Below are 27,039 nucleotides of genomic sequence, written 5' to 3'. Positions count from 1 at the left end.
GCACGGACATGCAAACATGTTTGTTCTTCCTCCGCAGTACCGAACTGGTGTCTACGCACGAGACTTGAAGTCTGCAAGATCAATTACGGTGATACCACGCCAAAATACTGGTCGTGCGTCTTCACTTGACACAAATGTTCGGGCTACGACAACTCGGCACCAGGCACGCCATTTAACGGTTTACCGTCAAATCGACGCAGAATGACTTGCAACTCAGCGCCTACCTCAATGGCCTCTACGATTTAGCCGGTCAGCGCCTATACGACAGTCATCAGATTGGTGCTGGGCTCGTTGACTCTCAGACTCAGTCAAACAACACCACTAACACTTGGGAGCTGGATAGCTCCTGTCTGGGCGGCAAGTGGTGGCCCACTATCTGAATCTGTTACTCGAGTACAAATCTGCCTACAGTATCATGTGTCTCAACGTAATTTACAATGCCAGCATTGCGGAGATCTATCGGTTGATCCTAGTTCTGGGCGCTGTAAAATGCTCCGCCCATGGCTATCAAGCCAATGGTGACTGGCTGGATACCCCTCTGTAGATCGTCATCGAAATGCTAGAGAACGCAATGACTCCCGATACTCTGAATAGCACTGGCGATATCGATAGCTTCTGTCGCTAACTCACTTGCCCATTGTGATCGGACAATGGCACCTCCTTCAGTCGTGTTTATGATCAGTCTTCTGCTGACACTTACATGCACTCGTTTGATACCTACCTTCAAGACTCCCCTATATTAATGTCAATTAAGTAACGTAAAACTTAGAATTATTTTCAGTTTAGCTAGCTTTAAGTGACCATTTATAGATCTTGCGAGATAACTTCTCAAATTTTGTACCATACACGTATTGTCAGCGCGAACTTTCCGCCCCCTCTCAGTGAATACATATTGTACCCTAGTACATCCTCATACAATACAGTGATTGTCATTGATCATATAAAGTCTCATTTTTGCTCGTACTTTGCTCTCGGAAATTTGTCGCAGTCAAACTGTACATCAAAAGCTTGCAGATTTTCGAACACGCGAGCTTTTCCTACAGTTTCGGCTTCGCTTTGTGTTTGCTCAGGGCCAAGGCCAACTGGACATCGTTGAGTTTCATCGGCTAGGAATCGGTTGATGTTATCGTTGTGATAGAGCCTAGCGCACTGAGAATCATCATTGCTGGTAGTCGTGGGCGGTTTGCCAGAGCTGTATGAAGTCTTATTAACACCACTTCCGGATTACCACATTACTTGGCGTGCAGTCAACTCTCATATAACATACCAACAAGAATCCCAACTAGGTACTAGGTGAATACAACACTCAGATGAGGTACGGGGGCATATTAAAGACATAGACTGTGTAAGAATAGCAAGGGTAGAAGATGCCAATTTTAAATACTTTGCGAATCTAATCTTACTTACCAACCACTGCCATTGTGAGCAATATTCGCGGAAGGTGAAGAAGGCATTCTAGTGCTGAATCTTGGACAGATAGATAAGAGAAGACTAGAAAGAAATATACTCCAGAGAATGTATGTAATAAGAGCGAGGTGATATTGAGCTTTATTGATCTCTGTATACAGAAATAATATGAGAGGAGCTAGAGTGGGTTTATATATCCTGGTCACAAATCTTCTATTCTTCCACTGATATAATGCTACACAAACGACAACATCTGATATTCGTTGTAGTCTTTGAAGCTTCACATCTGAAAATGAGACAAGCATAAGACATATTGTCGGCTGTCTCATTACCCCACAGCCGGATCCGTCGATAAAATGGTCCGTAGATTCATATGATCCCTCACCTCCTTGGTGTCATCGTATTGAATCAAGACATGGATCGGCGGGACCCATAGATAAAGGCGGCCTTGGCTGTCACAGATGCTCTGGCACATGCCCTTACTCGAGACCAGGATGCAACAGCAGTTTGTCCATGTCTTACCTATCATAAGATTTATTCACTCGCTTTCTGCAGAGGCCGGTTTTAGAAGGGAGAAAGCAGCTGGATCAGGATGCTCCGTGCCTCGGCCAGAATCTGGAAAGAGTCCTCCAAGATGGGACGATGCTTAAAGTCAAAACTGACTATCCAACCACACCCAAGCGTCGTATAGATATCTGAAACAGAGTCATGTCTAGTAGCCAAGAGCTGTCCATGGAGACGTAAAGCCGCGGATTGCTGCATCATTTTCGACTGCTTTTGAGTCTTACTTTGGCGTCGTCTGCAGTCCCACCTGGGACATGGCCTTCCGTGTCTTGGATCGCGTTCGAGAAATGAGACAGCTAAATCTACTATACATAGTACAATACAGTCTCGTCAAAAATCAAGAAAGCAATTTGATCATACACAAGATCCATGCTATTTTTAAGTCCAGAGTTCGAACCCAAAAGACACTTCGCACTAACGTCTACGCAGTTTACGTGAAATTCCAGGCATGCCTATAATCAGCAACTAGCTCCATTATACATATGAAGTGAATTACAGCAACAATTGGAAGATTTCCCAACTGTACAGTGTGTTGCTGACCTCTGTCCTGGGTAATTGCACTAAATCCCTGTAGCAATAGTGTTTTCCTTTTCTCCGTAAGATTGGTCAGGAATAATCAACCCAATTATCCATATAGAGTGATCAGATACTTGTATGTAGGTATATAAATAAGCATGGTGAGCACAGCCATAGATTTGGTTGAACCAATGTAGATTATTCCCATACATAGTGAGAGTAAAACTCGAACCAGATTCTTGGCTATCAAATACATGTTTCCACTTCAGTCATCTTCAAAAGACAAGGATACGATAATGCAGCGCTAAAAACGAATTGAACACACAAGCCCAACAATGCTGCGCCCATTTGGCATTCGCCATTAAAGCGCCTTCTATACTAGACAACAGGTCCGTTCGTCGAAAAGTCAAACTCCAAGGTATCAAAAAACTGTGAAGTGGCAAATCTTTCCCAATCATACCCGATAAATGGATGAAAGACAGCTCTATTGCTTCTTATAGCAATGAGATTTGATGCGTAGTCCTGGGGTATAAACACCAGCCGTTCATCGCCACGCTTAATCCAAAATCCCTCAAATGATAATAAATCGGAACAACAGTTGGACGGATCTGTTAATGAAAGTGGCACTATGGCCTCGTTTATGCGCAAGTGCGCGTTGCAGGGGAGCAGATGAAAGTGCTTTACTTCATCAGGTACCTCAAAGCTCCTTCTTAATGTGCCAGTTTCAAAGTCCCATATCTCACATATCTTCTGATGGTCATTATGATCAAAAATTGCTATGCATCCGACAGGCGATAATAATTTTACCTTGTGATAATAAGTCCTCCGGTGACCAACATTGAAAACGCGCGAAACCGTTCCCGTACGGGCATCTAAAAGCTGGATTTGAGATATATCGATCCGCTCCCAGAAGCCATAGACGAGAAGTCGATCATTATTTAAGAAATAAACGTGGTTTGCTCTATAAATATTTTCTTTGATCTGGTCTAAATGAGTGCCTGTATCGAGGGCGAATACAGATAAATTCTCATTCATCGCTAGAGCTGCGATAAGCTTAGCATCAGGCGAAAATGCCATAAGTCGGTTATACGCGTCCATAGTTTTGATCTCGTGAATCTTCTTCAGATTCGATGTATCCCATATTTGGATAGAGTAATCAGAGGTATATAGTGCAATAAGCTTGCTATTGGGAGAAAAGATGTGCTTTTTCTGACCAAGCTCGAGATTTGTATCAAAACACAAGTCGTTTGAGTGAATCACGGATTTTCCTGACCTACAATCGAATAGGTCATACCGGTTCCCACTTTCGATCGCGATAAACTGAGTATTGGGCGAGAGCACCATATCCAGAGGCCAAGACTGAGCGACGGTAAGGCTAAATGTATACATCATTTCCAAGTTTTGGATTCCCCATATATACAATTGCTCTCTTTCAGCGTCTGTTCTTCTTTGTTTGCAATGTGATATAATAGCGACAAAGTTACCACAGTCAGAAGTTGAGGTGTCAGGCAACCTAGGGGAATCGGAATAAGTAGCAGACTGCTGTTTGTTCACAGGCATGTCCCAGAATCGGATAGTATTGAGGTCGAATTGCGAAGCAAGAAATGTTCCATCTGGCGAGAATTTGATTTTTGTCCGGTGAAGCGAGTCCTCAGTATTGCATTGTATAGTATGCGTTAAATGGCCAGATGTAGCATCTAGCAGCTCAATAGAACCGGAACCTATAGCTACAGCGAGGACTCGGTCATTGGGCGAAAAGGCCATATCTGAGAGGTCCTTTGTAGTTTTACTAAGCCACCGCCTTGTCCGAGTTTGAACATCATAGAGCTCAACGCGAGTGTCTTTTCCCAGGCCTATCATTTGGATGCTGGATAATAGATTGGATGAACAGATTTTTCCTCCATAGTGAGCCAGAATACCAGCGGAATGTCCTGTATTGGCGTCCAAGAGTCCAGTTACCTGAGAGATGCTATAAACAACGTGCTTGCCATCAGGCAAGAATAAGATGGCACCGCTAGCTTTACGATGAAATTCTTCGCTCCATTTCTCATCAAGGCTTGCCATGTTCCACAGTCGTATTCTACAATTTTCGGTGGGAATACCAATAGAAATCGAGGCGAGTGAGTTGCCATCTGGTGAAAATGCAACCTGACTGGCTATTTTGCCATGTGTCAGAATGCCTTGAGCTGCACCAGTCGTAGAATTCCACAGTCGTATTGTGCCATCCCGTGATCCAGAGGCTAGAAGTTGGCTTTGGGGAGAGTATTCAACTGATGAAACCAGAGCGGAATGACCCTCAAGAATGCGTTGATTTGCACCCGTCACGACATCCCACAGCCAAACAGTTCCGTCTTCACACCCAGAAGCCAAATATTTTCCATTGGGTGAGAAAGCAAAGGTGCAGGGATTGTGTGGATGCCACAGAAGCTGCGTGTAAGAGGCCCATGTACCGCGCCTCTGAAAAGAAGGGGTGATCCAATTCGGAATTCGGTTGTTGTAGATTTGGCGGATAATGCTTTGCTCAGGACTGAATATAAGCGCTGAGCAATACACTTGCAACGGTGCCTCTGCAATAATACTACTATGCTGAAAGGCAAATCGCTTGGCATCACGTATAAGATCACCAAGCACCTTTTCACTACTGCTTGTCTGGTCATTGATGAGACCAGAACTTTCCTTTGGTTGGCGCAACTTTATCCAGTTCAGGGAATCGTTTGCCACGGGTGTAGCTGATACCAAAGACTGAAGGCTTGCCAACATAGTCATTCCTTCAGTCAGCCGACCCAAAAGAGCAAGTACTTCGAGCCAGCCAAGAAAATCGGCTCGAAAGAATTCTACCACGCCTCCATGATTGAACCAACCCCGTTCACTCTTCTGGAGATGCTTCATCCAGTAGCTGCAGGCATACTGAACTGAAGGAGGAATACATTTATTCACTCGGGTTCTTGATACATCCCGCGCCTTTGTTCCTGGCTTTTTGAGTTTGCACATGTCTTTGTGCAGAGAGCTGCGCATAATCACCAAACAGCGTTCAAACAGTTCATAATGCAGCTGTCTGGTGGGAATTTGGAATTTTTCGTCGCAGCATCTTTTTGAATCCAGGAGAAAATCTCTGAAAGAGGGATGCAGGGTATCAATCTTATTTTCGTCGTCTTCTGAGATGTCCAAAACAGACCCAAGGGTATTGAGTACTGACATTATCCTTGACTTTGATTCGTCAATAATAGCAGCGAGATGACTTAGATTGAACGCGTCGAACAAAACCACAATTGACCCGACAACTTTTTGAAACCGTCGTTGTAACATGATAGTTTCTTCAGCATCTAAATGCCCGTTAAACGAGTTTTCCAGAACTGTAGTGTATATGTGATCAAGTTCCTGTTCCGCTCTAGAGCTGGAAGATCCAAGGGCATAAAGATTCGAAAGCCGTTGTTCTGCAAGAATGCCTCCTTGATCAATAAATCGACAAACAGTTGCGGCGTGGATGAATAATCCGTGAGATTTGTGCACGAGAGACTGAATGATATCGTCAGATGTTAGGCCTTCATCCCAGCTGTGTCGCTGAGACAGTTGTGCTAGCTGATGACGATAGTAAATCATCAAGTCGCTATCCACGATAGATTGTTCAATACTATGAAGGGCAAAATAGTGACGTAAATTGATGGATACAATGCCAAACCCAAGATTAATTGGTCGGTCCGGCCTACTTGTAACAAACATCCGAAGTGGTATATTTTTAACAGTCGCAACTGTGCTCACGAAGCTCTCTATCAATAGTGCCATATCCCGTTCGCTATCGCATTCGTCAAGAGCATCGACAATTATGAGGAGCGGAGATTGAGCGGTTTGAGGTTCTAATAAACTCAAAGGCTCTATGATGAGCTTCTCCCACTGGATATACAGAGCGAGTTGGCTGATTCTAGGATTCGACGTAGCAGCAGCTATAATATGCTGTCGCAATACCGGAGAATATTCAGCAAGCTGAACGGCCATGGTAGTCGCAAACTTTCTAGTCGAGGCAAGGTCACCACTACCTCTGGAAAAGAAGAAGCTTGCTCCTAGCTGCTTCTTTTTATAATATTCGCGAGCAATCGTGAGGGAAATGGTAGTCTTCCCGGTGCCGGCCATTCCATTGAGCCAGTAAATGCGCTTTTCGCTATCATGGTCAATCCACGTCCGAATATCAGCGAGCAGCTGCTCGCGCGTATGTTGAAGGCAGCCAGAAACATGCTGCTTATTCACGGCGTCGAAGCTAGCGGGCAAGTAATCAAGCTTTAGATCTTGAGGAGGGCTGGCATAATGGGCTAATTAAAGTCATTAGAACAAATACCGCAACTTCAAAGAATAACGACAGTACGAACCGGATATTCGCACATTTTCCGGAGAGCCAGTAATGCTGATGTCGCCTTGGTGACTGGCGATATCGACATTGCCTTGGTGGATCCGCGCGTTGTCGCCAAATACACTGTCAGAGATGAACGCTTGGCTGCCGCAATCCATGCTGATTCGTCATCAAACCCCGAATGATGCTGCAACGGCTGTGGGCCGAGAGGATGGCAATGAGAGAAGATGGTTAAATATCGCAGTGGGATGAAGGACGACACAGCAGCCTTACACGCGGGGCTGGGTGCCAATCGCCGGCAGCCTTACATGACATAAGCCAAATACGTTGATGGCATAGGCTCCTTCATCCGCACGTCGCATCCTACTCGTCAAACCCACTATATAGTTATGATATAATGATGAGCCCTCCCACCTTACTTTGAATCGCCCCATCGCCAGTTTCTAGTCAATTTTGCAGAGCAAAGGGATATAGCCCACAAATACCAAAGTGACGCTTGCTGATGATATCCATGTTCAGCTCGCCAAAAAGACAATAACGCAACAAATAGGTCGATTGGCTTTGGCATCACGAATACGCCTTGAACTCTGTGCGATTCTGTCAAGGGTCAAGGTGACTTATTACTGAACAGGTGTAATTCGGTCCGCCGGCCCACAAATGGATCTCAGCTCCACCTTCGGATGGTCCCGATCACGCGTATAGGCCCAACTTAGAGCAGAGTTAATCCCGCCAGACAGACATGAAAAGGCGAAGTTGCACATGACATCATAAATTGTTGAACAATTTCAGTTCTAGCCTTGCCAACTACATGTAGGTAACCAGACATTCAATATTCCCAACCTAGCCTCGATTTCTCTCTCGTCAGTCATCAATCATCAGCCTATCAACATGGCCATCGAACAAATCATGGCCCTCACGTTATCCAGAATCAGTTTCAGTTCACGCACCGTCATCTACCTAAGGCCTCGTCCCCGGCTTGGCTGCCTCACCATTCCCCCAGAAATACTATTAGCAATTATAGCATATCTCGATCGACCCTCGCTCCTCTCGCTTGCTCTAACTTGCAGGACATTTTTCCTTTACTACTTCTCTCAACCTCTTCAGCTATCGTCCACTGAGAAACAAGACTTTCTGGCTCTCCTAGAAAGGGACGTGCCTCATCACTATTTCTGCCACTTTTGCCTCAAACTCCATCGATGGCGCATGCCTTGGTTTCGGCATTTTGATTCAGAAATTCCACACTATTACATGAAACACCAGGATACCTGCAGAGAAAAGTATCAAATCAAGCACCATGGGATGCCAACTTTGTTGTATCCTCTTGCACGGGTGATCATGAATCGACATTTTTATGGGGCAGCACATGGTCCCCGGGCCAAAGTATTATCAACATCAATCACTGATTACGGTTATTGGGATGGAAGACATCATACATTTTGGAGAGCCCGTATTATTGGCGATGAACTGATGCTATCATCAGATATTACGGTATATCCTGACAAGAATCAAGAAAATCCCAGGAAGCCCATCGATTGCGCCCCGCATCCGCTATGCCCACATCTTACAACCAGCCAATATTCTTATCCTCAAAAACAACTCCCTGAGCTAGCTGCTCGGTGTCCTACAGATTGTTTTATTTCATGTCATGAATCCATCAAGTCTTGTCCTGAATGTCTAACGGACTACTGTATCAGCATCACTCTGCAGGAGAAGCGTTGGGTGATCAAGATCAACGTCTACAATCAGCTTGGATCAGTCAGATCACCATTTGACTGGAAGTGGAGTAGTATGGTTAAACCGAAGGAAAGGTCGGAAGAGCCGCAATCCAGGCATCTTTTGGGACATCGGCCAGGCATGGCGAGGCACTTGTGGAGCAAAGCAGATAAGGTTCTCCTGGAACCTACAGGAGAATGGGCCTATCTCCCGTCTACTAGATAGCATGAAGATCCGATCAGTAGAGGCAGGTAGATCAATCTACGAAGTATTCACTGGCATTTACTACAGGCTCGTCTTGGCTTCACCTTTGGCAAGGCTACTAGACCCCAGCACCACGGTGAGGTGCGAGCCAACGCTGGGGAGGGCGCAATGCCTTTCGACATTGGCCCCCACCGCCCTGGACGGCGGGCGGTGTCATCAAACCATCGCTGGCATGGTCTGGAAGTGTCGCCGGATCCCTTCTCGCGCCGGCAATTTGGCGAGAGCCCTGTTAACCCAAATGGGATCGCAGGGGAGAGTTGCCAGCTCTCTGGATCTTCGAGTCGTCTGTCCTCAGCCGTCGGAGTTCAGAAGAGACCTCGGGCGGAGCGTTGACCGAAGTCGCCACATCTGCCTTCGACCTCTTGACATCCTCTCGCATCGCGCAAACTTCGCCTCTGACTGCCGTCATTTCACCGACTAGGTCCGTGGATGCCCGGCTCATCGCACGAACTTCGTCAGTGAAAGCCGTCAGCGCAGGAGCTAGGTCTGCGTATGCAGCCGTCAACGCAGAGGCTAGACCCGTCAATGCCTCCCTCATTGCACGGGTTTCGTCTCTGGTTGAGGTGACGATGTCCCGAAGCGTCTCAGCAGGTGCCTCCCCAGCAGGCACTGCCGTCATCGACGCCTCGACGTTCCTCTTCATTGCCTCCAGATCGTCTCGGATTTTTCCAAAGCTGGCGTCGTTAAGGAGATCTTTGACCTCCTTGGAAAATTTGCCAACAGGAAACAAAGTAGGCTTGCAGGCCTGAAGAAGGGCGAGCAAAAATATTGCTCCAGTAAAAACGACTCCGATGGCCGTCCAGCCCACGGAAGTCCACGAAGAGATGGTCGACGACATGATCAGTATCGATCGAAGAACGCGAGCAGTCAGTCAATACGAAAGAATCTGTCGCGTGTGATGAAAGAAAAAGGAAAAGAGGAAGAAAGGAGAGAAGAAAAGAAGAGAAGGCATAGGCAAAAAGGAGACGGAACAAAATGTGGGAAGTTCTTTCCATTTGGAACGGGCAACTTCGTTCCTGCCGTTTAAACTTGCTCGTTCACGAACTGACCGCCAACTGACCGCCAACTGACCGCCAGCCTTTGGTGGTAAATCGTTCCTGCCGTGCTTCTTTGGCCAAACTATCACCCAGCCGGCGGTGAACGAAGCCTTCTTGCCGCTCGACTTGCTCTTGCCAAATTGTCGCCCAGCTGGACAGCCCAGAGTATTTGCAGTACCTACTTGCACTTGGCACGCTGTGTACGAGTATTTTTGATCTGAGGTGTCGATTTCCATTGCGAGCCGATACTTGCTGGGCTAAAAGGTAGTAGTAATAAACATGTAGATGAATCTTGTTCAGGCACGCCCAGAATACTCTGATCTGCCTTTGCCTACCTACCTAGTAAAAGTACGCAGTTTGCCCAAACGGCCCGGTCGTCAGTCCATAGTTATCGAGCATGTTTCGCCGCACCAAAACTACTCAAAGTGCTCCTTGACCAGGCGAGACCGGCCGAAGCTCAGCTGAGCAAAGATGCTTGCTGACCTGCGCAAGGATGGCAAGACAAATCCTGCCCAAAATTGGGTCCAAAAATATCGCTATCGGAGGCCACTGGGCTGCTCGAGTGTTTTTGCGAGGTGCTCGAAAAAGATAGCCGTGAAGTATAACAGCAGTACTCCACTAAGGAAGAAATCGTAACTCTAACGTAACAAATAATATTGGTCAAAATTGACTTGTGCATACCGAACTATATAAATATACGTTTACATATGCAGCAAAATCGCTTGCATAAGGCGCAGAGTGAGACGTAGAGCAAGATATAGAGCCATCTTCTTCCGTAATATGGAGTTTTCTGTATGTTTCTGATAAATAATAGTGTCTATGTGAAATCTATCGATATCTTCGGCTGCGTTGAACTTTCTAGTGTTCAAATGATCAAGCAATGCATTAGGATAAGCAAGGCTTTCCCTTTTTATATTGAGAATATTAGCACACTTGAGAATATCTTTACACAATAGTCGCTACAGCAACTTCATGTGAAAATTGATAAAGCGTTGGCTGTAGGTACAAATGCATTATACTTTGTGGCCGTTTCGATGTTTTGCTAACTCAGAATCGAATTATGCTAAAATTATCTCTACAGGAGGAAGTGGCTGCATTTGTTGTTGTATTTTATTCTTCCTCGACGTCTATGCTAGTAAACTTACTTGTACTCCAAAATTCCTATTCATAGCTTGAAGAGTGAAGCAATTTCATTCCTCATTCTTCTCTCTTTTCCGCTTGGTTATATGCTCTCAGTCAATACTTCCAATTTATATATGGAGCTTCAAGGATTCTACTGCCTGCAGGCTTTGATCTTACCCGCAACATATTGCTTTCTCCAGTACTTTTGGGACGCCTCTGGAAGAACCTTGCGAAAATAGATGGCAGTACTTTTAGGGTAAATTCTTCGCAAAATCCGTCTTGTTAGCGAGGATTGTTGGCTCCTTGCGTAATAAACACGATGCACATTCGATAGTGTGCCCATTATCGAATTATATCCCAGAGTGTGCTGCCGTGGAAATTCGAACTCTCGGCGCCGCGGGCTCCAGCTTCGGCACGGTAGTATCTTGATACGGCGACTCTCTTAAGGGGTAGGTCAATAACGTCAATAGTAGACATGGCCTTCATGCCGCGGTAAGCCTTGGAACAGGAGAGCGAAGAGCGGCTCCAAGTTAATGAAGGCTTTCATATTGTTGTCTTCTTCTCATACAGCGGTATTATACAAAAATGAAAACGCTCCCAATTATATATTTTTCTATGCTATGCATAGAGATGATATTCGGCCAAATGATATGCGTTTAATCAATGAATCAGCCCGCAATACGCATATCCTATAAACAGTGAAGGCAAAGTGAGTTATTGTTCAGCGCTGAGCGGTCAAGTGAATACACTGGTCTCGCCACATGCACGTGAGCTACAACAGACGTTTGCCTAAAACTGTTTTTTTTTTTTTCTCTCTCTCTCCCTCTTCTTTCCTCTCTTTCATCTATAGAATAAAGAGTCTTGCGCCCTTGAAGTCTTCAACTCCCCTGATCCACTGCAGTCACATCCATCTTCATCGATTTGCCAAGGCAGAACTGAGTAAGCGAACATTATATCCTATTTGCGACACTATTAATATTAAATCTAATCAATAATAGATAAACTTTAGTTGAATAACGTCAAGGATGAAAGTATTATCGACGGCTACAAACGGCGAAGATTCTAATGAGCGAGGATTCGTCTTGAAATCGGCAGATGGCCGATACAGAGTCACTCCCTTGCCCACCGTAGGAGAGTTGCATCTCCAGCTGTTGTCAACTTCGAGAACTATAGTTCTGCCGGGACAATTAGATGAGGCAACTATCCAAGTACTCACATCTCACGGAGTGCCACGCCAGTTTCTGAAAGCACATTTGAAAGACACAGAATACAGCTGGAGGGGTAGCAGGCCACAAGACGTCACAGCAGCGTATTTTTGGGCGATGCCTCAATTTGTCCGTTGCTGTGGCAAGTGTACGACTGAAGACTTTGAGTATATAACCGACTGTCAAAGACCCGTAGTAATGCTTAATGTTTCACTATGGGTGGCAAAGCAACAAGGCATTCCTGTACTGCTCGTACAACAATCTATTACGAATTGCCAACAGACGGAAGTGCAATCCGATCCAACTCTCGAGGACGAACTGCGCGAAAAGCTGCCTCATGCTGGTCCTAACATCTCTATCCAAGACTATATCAATCAACTGGCCTATGAGCGATGGGTGGAATACATAGGAGAGCTCACTACTGAATCCACATCCTCTGACTTGATTTGGAAGCAATGCGTACAATTGAGCAGAACCTCGATACAGCGAGATATATTGCTCAGGAGGGGGACACGCTGTATCTCGCTGATGAACACTCTTGGGAGGATCTCCTTCGGAGACTGGATCGCCGCATGCGCTATATCAAAACTTGATACCTACGGCAGCACTTTTAGCTACGATATCTCCAGAGGCAACATATCGCTCCTAGATATGTATCACTCCCAGCAGCTACGGAGCCTCTAAGAGAGCCATCAGAAACGGACACAATGACACAGATTGATATCAACAAAGGAAGAGAATCAAGATTGAGGCAAAAAGGGGAAAGAGGTGCCAGACAAGTAGATGATATCAACTTTTTTCTCCCTTTGCACATGCCCGTTACATACACTATATCGTACAATCATGCGGCAAACGTAGCCGACCAATTCCGTGATACACCCGCACTTGACATGCTTCGAAGAAAGTAACCAAAAAACAAAGAGGGAAAAGACAGCCAGTCCCAGAGCAAAAAGTGCCTCCCAAAACATAATATCTCGTAATCAAATCAAACATTTTCACCCCTATTCCCTTATTCTTATTCTTTTTTTACGCCATCATCTCCCCCACATTCCCGTCCTTCCTCCTCCTCGCCGAAGGCCCAATCTTGTCCCTCCCCATCCACGGCCACAAACACTCCGGAATAGTCACCGTTCCCTCCTCCTCGTCCCACCCGTTCTCTAAAATGGCAGCCAGCACCCTCGGCACCGCCAGCGCCGTCCCATTGGCCGTCCAAGGAAAGACAAGCTTGCCGCTAGTCGTCTTAAGGCGTGTCGCTAGTCGCCTCGTCTGATAGTCCGTACAGAGGCTCGCGGACGTAACTTCACCCCATCCGCCGCTGTGATGCTCTCTGCTGGGGAACCAAGCTTCCATGTCGATTTTACGTGTCGCAGACGCACCGAGATCCGTCGACGGCATGGACAGGACGCGACAGTACAGTCCTAGGGAGAGGAGGATCTCTGTCTGAATGTCCAGCATCTCGTCAAAGGCTTCCCGGGCTTCAAACTCGTCGGGGCCCGTCCACGCAAACATTTCGACTTTGGAAAACTCATGCACGCGATAGAGGCCCTTTGTTTCGGCGCCGCGGGCACCAGCTTCCGCACGGTAGCATCTTGATACGGCGACTCTCTTCAGAGGTAGATCAACAGCGTCGATAGTAGACATGGCCTTCATGCCAGCGAGAGGAATCTCGGAGGTTCCCGCCAGGCTCATCTCGGGTACGCCCCGCTCAGCGTCTGCTCGGGATTGGGCGATGGCATAGACTTGCTGCTCGCCGTTCTGGTCGCGAGGTTGGAAACCACAGGCAGCGCCAATATGACTGTACACCATAGTAGGGGGCGACACTTGCGTCCATCCGTGTTTTGTAACCACTGCGAGGGCATATTGGATCAGGGCTTGCTCCAGCTGTGCTGCTTCGCCGAGCAGATAGTACCACCCCCAGCCAGAGGCCGTGGCAGCACCAGCAAAGTCGAGAATGCCCAACTCAGCGCCGATGTGGACATGAGATCTCCAGATCCTCTCAGGTCCCTGCTCAAAGCTCGGCGGTTCGTTGATATAGCTTAAAACTTCAAATTCCTCTCCCCTTGGCGTATCCGCGCTGGTGAGGTTTGGAATCTCCAGCGCCAGCGCCTCCATCTGCGTAACCGCATCGGCCTCCTTCTTCTCAATCACCACTAGCTCGCTCTTTAGTGCTCTCGCTTCCTCCTGGACCTTCTCGCGGCTCATGTTCTTCACATCCTTGAGGTCCTCATCATCGCTGCTCGTCGCCGAATTCGCCAGCTCTTTCCTCAGCAAATTCGACCTCTCCCTCAGCGCGCGGCCATCCTTCTGAAGCTGCTGCCACTCAGCATGCAATTGGCCGATTCTCGCAGGGTAAGAAGCCTGACGCTTGTAGTTGCGCTCCAGGCACGTCTTCTCATAGAGCTCCGGGTTCTGCCGAATGTGCTTGATGTCAATGATGGGCTTTGGCGCAGACGAAGGGCGCTTGACGTCTGAAAAGGTCCGCGCAGAGCAGATGCGGGCTCGTAGCTGCCACTGGGGGCAGCGCAAGCGGCATAATGAGGGAATCATGACGGGTTTTTTCGAAGCATGGTTTATGATGTCAAAAGCTCTTGGGAGCTCCAATCTCATGACATGAAGGTGGTGTGGTGGACAGAGCTCTGATATGCGATTAAGCGGGATAGGACAGTGCGGAATTTGCACTGTGACTTGGCACCGCCGATTCTTGCATGAGACGCCTGACGCTTGTAGCTGCTAGCTGCTATCTAGCTTTTCCAATCCAAGTTCCATGTCCCCAGCCGAGGCTGAAACGTGAAGTACAGATATATGTTAATACAGCAGCAGTATAGCAATAGCAGCAATAGTAGCCCATGCTATAACTAAAGTGGTGGCTGCTAGGGTTATTATATAGTGTGTGAAAATAAGAAACGTGTGCTGATTATTTCCTTGACTGCTATGCTTAAGTTACCCATAAGCACTCTAATCATCCGTCACAAGCAAGGGAGCACGTAGATCCGTCATTGAGTTCTATATTGTAAGATTGACCCCGGCTGGCTGATGCAACCGCTGTTTGATATCCACACAAGGCCGATGGCCGTGTTCTAGCATCCCCATCTAATACTATATCGCTCGCCTCTCTCATAGTAAGACATTATTCGTACTAGTAAAATATTATATCGCTTTCCAAACCAAGCTTCTTTTTTTGAATAGAAAAACAAAAACGCCATGCTCACACTCCCGCTCGTCCATTTATATAAAATGGAATGGTATCATCAACCCATATATAGAAAGTCAAGTTGCAGACGTGGAAAGAAGACGAAAAGAAAAGGCAAAATCTCTTCATAACCCCTTTATACGGTCTCAGCGGGGCCGCCAACCTCGCTCTCCTTCTTTGGCGCATTGGCCAATGCTGCTGCGTTGTGCTCTTCTTCCTTCTCTCTCTGCACCTCTTCGTTCTCGTCCACGTTGGTATCAGAAGATTCGGGTTCATCGGCTGGGGCAGAAAAGACGGGAGCAATCTTGCTCTTTGCTCGAATCTTGGCACCGTATTTGTAGAAAATGAATGGGATAGGGGCCAGGGCAACGGCTACGCAGCCGAGAAGGGTGCTAGCCCACTGAATGTGCATGCCAACGAACATTTGACGCCCAAAAAGCGGGAAAGCAGCTCCAAAGAGAGATCTCATCAGAGTGTTTCCGGCAAGGGCTGAAGCGGCAAACATGAGGTAGGCATCGACAATATAGTTGAGGGCCTGGAGGAAAATCGACATGAGGCCGAAGCCCGTGAGAATTCCGCTGACAGCAGGGGCTGCCCAATGGATATCGGCCGAGAATCCAGTCCTAAAATTCTTGTTAGCTACTGACTATTCATTCTGGCGCAGTAATTTTGGATTGACAACTTACCATCCAAACCAAAAGATGCCGCCGGCAAAGGCAATACCGCCAACCATCATGTTGGGCAATCGCCACTCCGGAATTGGCATGCCATTGTTTGCAGCAAGTTTGCGATTGTACCATGGCACCTGAGCAATGATGGTAAAGGTAGCAAGAAGCTCACCAATAACCAATCCGAAGAAAGTCAACCCAGAAATGCCCGGGGTGAATCCGTGAACACCTTGGAAAACAAGGGGGTACGCGGTGAAGAATAGATAGAGCAGCCCATAGATAAAACTCATGTAAAGAGAGAGAAGGAAGATGATGGGTTCGGTGAACAGAAGGCGTATCGGACGGAGGAAATTCTTGCTGACGAGCTCGCCAAAGTCGATTTCGATTTCCTCCTGTTTGGCATGGATGCCCCAGTTCTTAGTCCGTCGTCGCAGCTCAGACGCCTTGCTAACAAGGATGACTGGTGGATAAGACTCCTCGAGAAAGAACAAGTCGAGAATAAAAGCGGCGAATCCCATAATAGCACAGAGATACTCGGTCCAGCGCCACCCCAGATAGGATGTAACAATGAAGCCGCCGATGAAGGGCGCCAGCATGGGGCCAGTGAAAACAGTCATGGAAAAAATAGCAATAGCTGTTCCTCTAGTCCTGTTGTCAAACATGTCGGAGAAGACGGCGGCAACGACAGCCAGGGGGCAGGAGCCGAAGAAGCCAGCGAAGAAACGGCAGATGAGAATCGTCTGAATATCCTTGGCAGTGGCCGTCGCAATGGTGAAGAGAGAGAAGCCAAAGATGGAGACGACAATGGGCAAACGACGGCCCTTCAATTCAGACAACGGCGCCCACAGCGAGGGACCGAATGCGAAACCCAGAACGTAAAGCGAAGTGCCCAAAACGCCAACCTCGAGGCCCACATCGAATTTCCTGGCCACGGTGGATGTCGCAGAAGAGAAGATGGAAGATGTAAAGGTTGCGACGACTGTAGTATAGGCCAGCATGGCAGACGTGAGGAGCTTCTTTCTTGTCGGCCAATTCTGAGCGTGTAGAGGGTCGTTGGGCCCGTCAAACTCGACGACATATTCTTCTTGGGCAGGCAGTAATGGGGGGTATGGCTTGCCGCCACCAAAAGCTGGCAGAGGCTTTCGAGAGGCTCTACTCTCTGAGCGGATTGAGCCTCCAACGGTGTTAACGTGCTGGCTTCTCTGGGTGGCAATGCGACTGAGGGCCGTGGAGTGACGCTCCAGATCGTTTTGCGTTGATACGCGACTCATGTTAGTTCGGCGGCGGTAGATGCTGTCGCGATCTGAAGACGACGAGGCCGACGACGCTGTTATGGCCCGCTCGATTTCGTTGCTGGCGCGCTGGTAGCGACCGGCCGAGGCATCGCGCTCTGCCTCCCAGAGCTCTCGTTCGGCGGAATCCATGATGTCGATGCTGATGTCGATATCCAAGGTGGTACAGCGCGCTCAACCTGCGCTTCTAGCCGTATGATTCGCTCCCCAATGACCAGTGGGAGAGATGGATATAGTATAGATATATAGATACAAGGCGGTCCAAGTCCAAGGAGGATGGGACGAAGAAAAAAAGGATACACCGCCGATATAAATATGATGGCCAATGGCTGATGGAAAAGAACCAATTGGCCGAGTAAACCCCAGCAAACCGAGGGCGAAGAGGGGGCCCCGATAGATAGAGTCGGTGGTCAGAGCTAGGGTGCGAAAAAGCTTGACGGCGCAGGCACGGCAGTCGTTGCGATAGGTGGAAGCGAGGCCACGGTACTCGTTACGGCAGTGGTTGGGGGCTGGCAGGGCGAGATGGAATGTACCGAGTACTCGTCCGGGCGCGGCACTAGCGCTGGAACAGGACAGGTGCACAGACGGCTAGTACGCGTATGGGCTAGAGCCAGCTACTGGAAGGGCCTAAGTGGGATGTTGATGGCTAATTAGGTAAGGTGGGGGCGCTGGAGATGTGATGATGTCGAGCTGACAGGCGAGGCTCTCAGTAGCAGCGGGAAGAAAGGTCCAGTTGGTTCTGTTTCAATGGCGGAAAAGAGAGGGTCCTGGCTCCGGCACAGTATAGCAAGCAGATGGCAGCGCAATTCGTAAGTCGTCGACAGATTTTAGTCGATGCAAAACAATGACAACTCGATGAGGTGAATGGTGTTTACTGGAACATGTACGTTAATCCAAAGCAGTTATTCCCGTCCTCCGCTAACAAACAGGGCGAACAAAAGATCTCGGAGGGGAAGCTGAAGTGTCAATGCTAGCACCGATTCCGCATGCATGTAAGATGGACGGCGCAACGCTGCTCTTTATGTAGCACAATAGACGGTCGATAGCGACTTGAACAAGCAGCTATGTCACTTCTGACTGCAGAAACTGGTATTTGAGTTAGTTGGACCCATCTAGTCTAGTTATCATTCATGTTTATTCATCCCAGCTCGCCCCCCGGCATTAGTCACTTTTCTGCCTGTTGCAATTCGCACGGCACCCGGCTTGGAAATCTCTGCGCTCAGCTCTCCTATCTCTCTTGTTTCGCAAACCTAGGCACAGCGCAAGAACAATGGGGCCAGCTAAAGCCCGAGGACTTAATGCCGGGTTTGTTGCTTGGCGTGGTTCCACCCAAAGGCGGTTCTTCTCGCGATCCCGGCCGAGAGCCATCGAGGCCTAGGCCCGGGAGAGCCCAGCCGTGCCTGGGACCAGCAGTTGATGCCCAACGTTTCCAGAATATTTCTTGTTTAATTTTCAAGAAAAGCGAGTCCCCTTGTCTTTTTTTCGATTCATTATCAAGCACTGCTCCACAGCGTATCCAACTGGTCCCCCTATATCATTTCGCCTTGGCCGTCCCCTGGCCTGAGGTAGAGTGCTCATACGAGCCGCATCGCGAAATGCTCCGTGACGGAGGTAGCGGCCCTTGCTTCATGACCGAACAGGCAGATCGATCTTCCCAACGATCATGGCGATACCCACCGCGCGCATGGCCAATTAACTAATCCAGAAGATGATGCGATTTCAAATACCTACCACAGCCTCACGGAGTGTTCTCCATGGAGAATCCGGCAGATAGATTTTGCCTAGGTATCTGACCATGCCAACGGCTTTCGCCCCCCCCGAGATGCAAAATGACGTAGCTTCTCCTATCAGCGACCGTACAGACCATTGACGTTTAAAGAAAAAAATCTGCGCGATGCTTTCTAGCGCTATTGTGTGCCGAGAGCGAAAGCGAAAGGCCGAATCAGCGCGACCCAGCAAAGCGGCTGTTGTCGGAACCAAAGCCCGGCTTATTCAGGGTGAACTCTCCTCCCGTAACCGCAAACAAGACAAAAGTGGGCATGCCCGAGAAGAAACGAGCAGAAATATGACAGCCCAACAGCTTATTTTCCCCAAGACCTCTCTAGCAGATTCCAGCGGACCGGCCACCTTTTATGCGCCGGGCTGAGGTCGCTTCTGATTGGCCGCTGGGCCACGCCGGGACGGAGAATAGCTCTCAAAGTCCGACTGCACCAAGACGGACTTTTCCGATAACCAGGCAGGGCTATGAACTGATTGCTGCTGCTGTTACTCAGCCTTCAGATTGATGAGTGCTTGGCCTTGTCTTGGCAAGAATTCCTGTACCTGGAAATGGACACCTTTGATGCGGGAACATTAGCTCCCGTGCGTAACGAGATGCTGGGCCGGTAGTTCTAGAAGTGTCAAGCTTCCTTGCTGCAGATGGAGCTGCGAGAATCCAAGGTCGCGGCGATGCTTACTTAACCGTACTCAGGTAAGCAAGCGGGAAGTAGGAAAGCAAACTACCGAGGAGATTCACACGCAAGACTTGGAATACTTATAAAGCACGCTGTTATATCATACATGTATGGCAGAAGCAGTAGAAGCAGTAGAAGCAGTAGAATAACAGCCTTTGCAATAATAGATATGCGAGTTACTGTCGTAGATTCTCTATTTCTTGACTATCCCCAAAGCAGAATTCTGTTTCGAGACACACAGCTTTCAAGCTAGCAACCGATCAATTAATGTCCTATAAGACTTACAGCGATGGTTTCTCTCACATGATCATACAATCCTACAATGCACAATGCGAAGCGAAGTACTAGGTTTCGGCAATTAAAAATAGTAAAAATATTCGTTTCTTTTTGGATAGCTGAGTGCTTTCTTTAGTCGTATCTGCCTAAAAGGCAGACATGCGTTTCGTCCAGGAGACTAGAAACTCCAACGGCAACTTGCTCCCGGCGGCCAGCGCATTGCGTGGCAGATGGTCTGTATGAAGGATCACGAAGGATCAATAAGAAACAATCCTTCTTGCTACTATTTAATTTCGCCAATAGAAAATAGAACGATGATGATACCGCCGCGTATGCACCAGCAGTCATTTTTCTACGTGTCGCTTAAGAGCTGAGTGGCCGGATGTTTCGTAAAAGTCCGCGCCAAAGTGGCTGACGCTTACACGGCCACTCGAAGCAAAGTCAAAACGGAGCGTAGGCGAACTAAACACAGGATCAGGAGTCTCTCAGAGGAATACAAAAAGGACGTGAAAGAACCATTTTGACTTAACATTAATCAGAAAATATCCAATCCAGTTCTACGACCACAGCTTTCCTACCTCCATCACTGCATCTTTAAAAAGCTCAAAACTACGCTACGGCTCACTAAATACTTACACAGCTCAATTTCCATCATCTTACTCCGCACCAAGCAACCACCCTATCTCTTAAAGACTTGAACAGTAAAAATATGCAAAACTTACAGATTGCCATTATTGGAGCGGGCCCAGCTGGTAAGTAACATACAGCTCTATACCATGTCAAAATATCTCAAACCAATGGCTAACAATCAACCCAGGCTGCGCCCTCGCCCGGCTTCTCCATCTCGGAGGCATCCAAGCCACCATATTCGAAGGCGAGGATTCCGCCAGTGTCCGGTCCCAAGGCGGGACTCTGGACTTGCACACTACCTCGGGCCTAGCAGCCGTCAAAGAAGCCGGCCTATGGGACGAGTTCCTGTCGCATGCTCGCTACGACGGGCAATACATGGCCATTACGGACAAGGACCTTCGCTACTACGTTGTCCGTGGTCTTGATGCCGAGTCCACCGCGGCCTTTGGCGAGCGCCCAGAAATCGACCGTGTAAAGCTCAGAGAAATCCTGCTCGACTCTCTCCCGGCAGGTACCGTCAAATGGGCTCATCGTCTGCAAAAGATAGAGGGCAACACCTTGATCTTCACCAATGGAACAACTGCCAGCTTCGATCTTGTTGTTGGCGCCGACGGTGCCTTCAGCAAGGTCCGCCTGTCCATTGCCCCTGAGCTGAAGCCAGAGTACACGAGAGTCGCCATGCATCACTTCAGCATCCCCGATGCGGAGAAGTCTGCGCCTGAAATCTACAAGATTGTCAACCGCGGAAGTTTATTTGCCAGTGCCGACGGCCAGCGGTTCACTATTCAGCAGATGGGTGATGGTAGCCTCAACGCGGGCTTTTCTTTTGTGCGGGAGGACGCAGATTGGGGGAACCCCGAGAAGTGCGGTTACAACTCTCAAGACTTGGCAGAGGTGAAGAAGGCAATGGCCAAAGAGATGGAGCACTGGGCCCCTTGGTTTCACAAGGCCCTCGATGCCACTCAGGGGGAGACGAGCACCAGATCGCTGTGGCGTTTGCCCATTGGGCAAAAGTGGCAGCACAAGTCTGGCGTCACGCTCATTGGCGATGCCGCGCATCTGATGACTCCCCATGCGGGCGAAGGTGTTAATCAAGCACTTGAAGACGCCATGATCCTCGCCCGCGTGATTCTCAAGGCCCAGAGCAGCGAAGACCTGGACGAGCAGATTCTACAGTTTGAGTCGGAGATGATTGCCCGCGTCGAAAAGATTCAGCAGCTGGCCTGGGATCGCTGCCAGGGCCTGATGTTTACGCCTGGCGTGCCAAAGTCGTTCATGGATAAGATGATCCGGCAGCGGATGAAGGAGGCCAAGGGGATGGGGTTGGATGCCGAGCAGATGAAGGCGATGGATGCCGCGGTGGCCAAGGCACAGGCTCAAGCAGACGCTCTGAACAAGGTGTAATTCAGCCGTGCCAGCCGTGTTACAGCTGAGATTTGTTCATTTCTTTCTCTTCTCTGCGTTACATACCTAGCTGTTTTGATGTCGCCTCGACTTACATGTCCTTGTTTGGAGCCACAGCGAAGTTGAATGTCTTATTTCATCTCATGATTAGCATCACTAGAAACCTCCCCATTCACCAAATAGATTGTTTCTATAAATATCAATTGCTACCCTATTGTTGAGCTCTTGCCTTTCTGCATGAATAAAAAGGGTATAGCTACGACCTTAGGCAACGGAGCGCCGCGTACCTGCTGCGTCACTACCACAACCCCGCGCCCAAACGTGCACTTGTTTCGACTTACACCAAAGACTCTCAAATCTTCAACTTTGTAAACTCCAAATCCGCCATCATAACCACCGCTCACAGTCACAGCTAGGAAAATCCAAGTCGCTCACCATGCCAACTGAAGGCGTCTACATCCGTCCAAACGGACAAAAAACGTTCATCCCTCTAGAAAACAACCCCGAGGTCTTCACATCTCTCGTTCACGACCTCGGCGTCTCACCCGATCTCGGATTCTACGACGTCTACAGTCTTGACGATGCCGATCTCCTCTCGTTGGTGCCTCGCCCCGTCCTGGCGCTCATATTCATCGCGCCAGAGCCCGTGTACTATGCTCTCCGCAACCAAGACGGAACTACCGTGTCACCGCCGCAACTGACTTACGATAAGAGCGGCGATGAAGAGCCCATCATTTGGTGGCAGCAGACGATTGGCCATTCATGCGGCCTCATGGCGTTGCTGCACTCGGTTGCTAACGGGGAAGCACGAAAGTTTGTTCTAAAGGACTCTTTCTTGGACGGGCTATTGAACCAAGCCACGCCTCTCAAGCCCGTTGAAAGAGCTGCTGCGCTGTACAACAACGAAGAACTGGAGAAGAAGCACATGAAAGCCGCTCGAACGGGAAATTCCCAGCCGCCTGGAGCCAACGAAGAGAATTTCAACCACTTTATATCTTTTGTCAAGGGCAAGGACGGCCATCTGTGGGAGCTGGAGGGAGCCACCGATGGCCCTCTGGATCGCGGACTGATGCGTGAAGGTGACGATGTGCTCAGTGAGGGGGGCGCTGGATTTGGCTGTGCGCAAGTTTTTAAAGGTCAGCAATGGGAACCCAAACTTTAGCATTGTGGCATTGGCAAGGAAGCCGGAGTGAGATGCATGTAACATGCCATGAAACTTGTGGTGCTAGCTAGTATTTATACCTAGCTACGGAAATTATCAGCCAGAGACATTCCCAAGTGTGAACAAATGAGCACAAAAGTCAATAAAATTCTAATAAATTTACTGCCGATATTGGGTTGCAGTGCATGCAAATAGTACATGTGCCTTTCAAATGCCGGCGCATCTTATCTGATCTCCATCTCGGTCTGGGGTAGGCGGAAACGTCACCGGGTCTTAGTGCCAGGGTCACGCCGCTATTTTCGGAACCTCGAATCTGACTTGCTCTCCCAAACAACAACTTCATCCTCACTCTTACGAATAATCCCCCGCCAATGAGCTTAATAAAATCCCGCTTCTAGGCGTCCGGGCTTTCTATCGCAATGGATAGCTCACAAGCGCCGCTCATCTCGAGCAACCGCCACGACGACGATGCGCCCTACGATACTGTCGACGACGAGCCTGGGTCGAGGGCTACAGCGGGAAAGGCGACAAATGGACGGCCTGGCCTGTTCGTCCTGATTTTGACATTTGCTGCTGGAATTAGCGGGCTATTATTTGGATGTACGCGTTTCTAATCGTCCCGAGATTGCTATTTACAGAGAAGATGCTTACCAGCCTGGCTCCTAGATGACACCGGCGTTATATCTGCCACGCTCGTCTCGATCGGAAAGGCGTTGTCGGACCGAGACCTCACTTCGATGGACAAATCAATCATCACTTCTTCGACCTCCCTTTTCGCACTGCTCGTCTCGCCATTCTCGTCTCTTATTGCCGACCGCTTAGGCCGCAAACGGGTGATTCTATACGCCGACGTGCTGTTCATCATCGGGGCTGTTCTGCAGGCTGTCAGCTCTACCGTTCCGGCTATGGTGGCTGGTCGCTGCATTATCGGCGCGGCAGTGGGTGCTGCGAGTTTTGTGGTGCCGTTATACATTGCTGAGATTGCACCGTCGTCATATCGAGGCCGTTTGGTGACTATCAATGTGCTGTTTATCACGCTTGGGCAGATGGCGGCCTACATTATCGGCTGGGTATTGTCTACATATGCGTCAAAAGAAAGTGGGTGGCGGTGGATGGTGGGCTTGGGAGCTTTGCCAGCGGCTTTGCAAGGTGCTCTCGTGGCCTTTATGCCGGAAACACCGCGGTGGTTGGTAAAGGCTGGGAGGTCTGAAGATGCCAAGCGCGTTGTTCAAAAGGTCAATGGCGTGCAAGGGCGGTTTGATGGCACTGCAGATGCCATCATCAAGGAGATTGAACTTGAGATCCGGGAAGAGGACGAAACACGGCTGCTACAGGATCGTCAGACGTTTGGCCCGTGGAATGGACTCTATGTGTGGTTCGAGCTGTTGGGCGAAGGGAAACATCGCCGCGCACTCGCAATTGCATGTCTCTTGCAGGGCTTGCAGCAGTTGAGCGGATTTGTAAGTGTAACGAACGAATCTTACTACTTTGCAGACGCGAATACTAACGTGGACTGTCTAGAACTCGCTCATGTACTTCTCGGCCACCATATTCTCCATCATGGGATTTGAAAGCCCTACCTTGACATCGCTCATCGTTGCCGTGACCAACTTTGTCTTCACGCTCGTTGCGCTGGGTCTCATTGATAAGATTGGCCGCCGACGGATCTTACTCTATTCAATACCCATGATGGCTCTGGGGCTGCTACTAGCTGCGGGTGGATTCTCATATCTGTCTCTGGACCAGGCGCCAGACACTCGCAGCAGTGACACGGCATCGGTAAATGAAGGCCAGGGAAGAAGCGGCCCCGCCATTGTCGTCCTTGTCAGCATCATGATTTACGTCGCATCTTATGCCCTCGGTTTAGGTAATGTGCCATGGATGCAAAGCGAGCTATTTCCTCTATCGGTACGCTCAGTTGGCAGCGGAGTTGCGACAGCTACGAACTGGGCGGCCAACTTTGCTGTTGGACTGACCTTTTTGCCAATGATGGACGCGCTGAGTCCATCCTGGACTTTTGTGCTCTATGCCGGAATCTGTACTGTTGGGCTTGGCCTTGTCTGGCGAATATATCCCGAGACGGCAGGGCTGAGTCTGGAGGAGGCCACGGCGTTGCTAGACAATGGATGGGGCGTACGATAGGTAATCTTGCGGACGATCTACCTCGTACCTGCGTTATTGGTTATTTCATACATGCATAGAATAGCGGAGTTAGAACACGCGTGTGATATCCATGACCCTGATCTATATGGCGCGCAAGTAATACCGCGACTCCTGAAAAGCTGCGTTGCCATGGGAGCTGTGCCGGGTATCGATGCAAGGTACCGCGGATCGGTGGCTGGGCCCCCCTTACTTTGTGCAGGGTGATGGAGCGTTCTAGAAGATTGCCAAATCGTACTGTGCGTGTAAGTATAGCAAATTTGTCTGTTAGGGGCCCTTGTTCTGGTTCTCTTTCTGCGTGTAAGAAACATCTGCGTTGAGAATCCGAGGCAGTGATGGATGCAACAGTGGGATCTGATAGGATTATGTGAAACATGAAACTGGGGATGAATGTCACCCCGGAAGGTACATGCATGTACAAGCACAGTCAGCCTCGCATAAGTAGAACTCGTCGAACCAGTTTGTCGCAGACTGCCAGGCACGATATCGGGATTTAATTCGTGTAAATGCCATTGCCACCAGATCCCCAAAGCCGTGAATGGGATCCAGCGTCGTATCGTTTCCGGGGATAAGGCTTTGGGCAGCTATAAATAACCACATGACGTTGAGCGTCTCCCCAAAAAGCTGCCCAACGCTATGCCATGGCGCTTCCAGCCACTGACAGCCTCCGGTTCCTGCGCATGACACCTTACGACCTGCGCAACTAAATGAGAAGCCCTTATCATGCATAATCGAGGGGGCTGGATAAAGATGGACAAAAAAAAAAAAGACTTGGATTTAATTTTTTTTCCCTTTTTCTCTGTTTGTGCGTGTGTGCCTCTCTTTGCATTCGACGAGATCGACCACCTGTAATCCCATCTCGGCGACGCTGTCTGCCATATTCACACTGTTTTATCTGTTCGTTTGCGGGAATACGAGATCCTCCCTCCCGAGACCTTGTCTCGAACCCTATTAGTCTATACCTTGGCTTTGTCAAAGTGCTCATCTGCACACGGCTTTTGCGTCGTTGACTCTCCTGCAGGCCACTCATTAAATACAATAAGTGCCCATTATAGGCCTACAATAGAGCCCTGTTCGCCGCATGGTTGATGCGCCCGGGTCCGAAGCTTCTCCGCTGCTAGCACCGTAACGCCAGCGACTTGCAGGTACCGCCAGGACCGGGGACGTGCGCCCTGCAGACGGCCCAAGACGGCACCCGCCAGGTATATCCAGGTACCGCCCGGGCTGGCTCAGCTCTTCCGGTGGACGAACGGGCTTTTCTTGCTGACAGACGCAAAACACAGACCAGGCCACCCCCTCTCGCATCTCTCTTCAAGACCAGACCAGACCACCAACGCCAGCCTCTTGCAGGTCCCAAACCCGGCCATTCATTTTTCCCTTTTTTTCCTTTCTTCTTCGTCATTTTTCCTACTGCCTCACTCACTCTCTCTCGCCTCGAGGGCTTGTCGCAAAAAGCGGTGCCGCCACGTCTGTCCTTTTGCTTCCCGGCCGCCAGTTGAATGTGCGCATAGCGCATTGCCGAAAGACCAAACTGCGCTCGGCCTCTCTCTTTATTTTTTGCTTCTTGTCGTCTGCCGCTCGTTGGATAATGTGACTTGCCCTCAGTCGCTGCTTTTCGCTTATACAAAGAGACT

General features: G+C 49.0%; 9 protein-coding genes across 9 annotated transcripts; 5 read left to right on the top strand and 4 right to left on the bottom strand.

Annotated features, from left to right (window-relative positions):
* Positions 1-5,140: 5,140 nt before the first annotated feature.
* TrAtP1_012651 (uncharacterized protein) lies at positions 5,141-6,987 on the bottom strand (the record flags this gene model as incomplete). The annotated part of the gene is made up of 3 exons (XM_066115623.1): positions 5,141-5,236; positions 5,326-6,791; positions 6,849-6,987. 3 exons carry the CDS (start codon positions 6,985-6,987, stop codon positions 5,141-5,143), a joined length of 1,701 nt encoding a protein of 566 aa, XP_065971722.1.
* Positions 6,988-9,035: 2,048 nt separating this feature from the next.
* On the bottom strand, positions 9,036-9,644 carry TrAtP1_012650 (uncharacterized protein; the record flags this gene model as incomplete). The annotated part of the gene is made up of 1 exon (XM_014088425.2): positions 9,036-9,644. The coding sequence occupies one exon, from the start codon at positions 9,642-9,644 to the stop codon at positions 9,036-9,038; it is 609 nt and encodes a 202-aa protein (XP_013943900.2).
* Positions 9,645-11,813: 2,169 nt separating this feature from the next.
* On the top strand, positions 11,814-12,959 carry TrAtP1_012649 (uncharacterized protein). The gene is made up of 2 exons (XM_066115622.1): positions 11,814-11,904; positions 11,964-12,959. The coding sequence occupies exon 2, from the start codon at positions 11,991-11,993 to the stop codon at positions 12,852-12,854; it is 864 nt and encodes a 287-aa protein (XP_065971721.1). The 5' UTR covers positions 11,814-11,904; positions 11,964-11,990; the 3' UTR covers positions 12,855-12,959.
* On the bottom strand, positions 12,960-14,758 carry TrAtP1_012648 (uncharacterized protein). The gene has a single exon (XM_014088424.2). The coding sequence runs from the start codon at positions 14,715-14,717 to the stop codon at positions 13,197-13,199; it is 1,521 nt and encodes a 506-aa protein (XP_013943899.1). The 5' UTR covers positions 14,718-14,758; the 3' UTR covers positions 12,960-13,196.
* A 738-nt stretch (positions 14,759-15,496) lies between these two features.
* TrAtP1_012647 (uncharacterized protein) lies at positions 15,497-17,452 on the bottom strand (the record flags this gene model as incomplete). The annotated part of the gene is made up of 2 exons (XM_014088423.2): positions 15,497-15,983; positions 16,047-17,452. The coding sequence occupies 2 exons, from the start codon at positions 17,450-17,452 to the stop codon at positions 15,497-15,499; spliced, it is 1,893 nt and encodes a 630-aa protein (XP_013943898.2).
* A 1,762-nt stretch (positions 17,453-19,214) lies between these two features.
* On the top strand, positions 19,215-19,466 carry TrAtP1_012646 (uncharacterized protein; the record flags this gene model as incomplete). Its single annotated transcript, XM_066115621.1, has 1 exon — positions 19,215-19,466. The coding sequence occupies one exon, from the start codon at positions 19,215-19,217 to the stop codon at positions 19,464-19,466; it is 252 nt and encodes an 83-aa protein (XP_065971720.1).
* A 1,292-nt stretch (positions 19,467-20,758) lies between these two features.
* On the top strand, positions 20,759-22,083 carry TrAtP1_012645 (uncharacterized protein; the record flags this gene model as incomplete). Its single annotated transcript, XM_014088422.1, has 2 exons — positions 20,759-20,801; positions 20,867-22,083. 2 exons carry the CDS (start codon positions 20,759-20,761, stop codon positions 22,081-22,083), a joined length of 1,260 nt encoding a protein of 419 aa, XP_013943897.1.
* A 436-nt stretch (positions 22,084-22,519) lies between these two features.
* Positions 22,520-23,245, top strand: TrAtP1_012644 (uncharacterized protein; the record flags this gene model as incomplete). Its single annotated transcript, XM_014088306.2, has 1 exon — positions 22,520-23,245. One exon carries the CDS (start codon positions 22,520-22,522, stop codon positions 23,243-23,245), a length of 726 nt encoding a protein of 241 aa, XP_013943781.2.
* A 219-nt stretch (positions 23,246-23,464) lies between these two features.
* On the top strand, positions 23,465-25,798 carry TrAtP1_012643 (uncharacterized protein). Its single transcript, XM_014088421.2, has 3 exons — positions 23,465-23,845; positions 23,912-24,705; positions 24,767-25,798. The coding sequence occupies exons 1-3, from the start codon at positions 23,665-23,667 to the stop codon at positions 25,385-25,387; spliced, it is 1,596 nt and encodes a 531-aa protein (XP_013943896.1). The 5' UTR covers positions 23,465-23,664; the 3' UTR covers positions 25,388-25,798.
* The last annotated feature ends 1,241 nt before the right edge of the window (positions 25,799-27,039 follow it).

The sequence above is a fragment of the Trichoderma atroviride genome, chromosome 7, assembly GCF_020647795.1.
Source record: "Trichoderma atroviride chromosome 7, complete sequence".
NCBI classification, from domain to species: Eukaryota; Fungi; Ascomycota; class Sordariomycetes; order Hypocreales; family Hypocreaceae; genus Trichoderma; species Trichoderma atroviride.
The sequence above is the reverse complement of the archived record's forward strand: the minus strand, read 5'-3'. Positions and strand labels throughout refer to the sequence as shown.

Coding starts and splice junctions, on each gene's coding strand:
- TrAtP1_012649 (XM_066115622.1), top strand. CDS start 11,991: ATGAAAGTATTATCGACGGCTACAAACGGCGAAGATTCTAATGAGCGA.
- TrAtP1_012648 (XM_014088424.2), bottom strand. CDS start 14,717: ATGATTCCCTCATTATGCCGCTTGCGCTGCCCCCAGTGGCAGCTACGA.
- TrAtP1_012643 (XM_014088421.2), top strand. CDS start 23,665: ATGGATAGCTCACAAGCGCCGCTCATCTCGAGCAACCGCCACGACGAC. Junction 23,846..23,911: donor TAGCGGGCTATTATTTGGAT/GTACGCGTTTCT, acceptor CCTGGCTCCTAG/ATGACACCGGCGTTATATCT. Junction 24,706..24,766: donor TGCAGCAGTTGAGCGGATTT/GTAAGTGTAACG, acceptor TGGACTGTCTAG/AACTCGCTCATGTACTTCTC.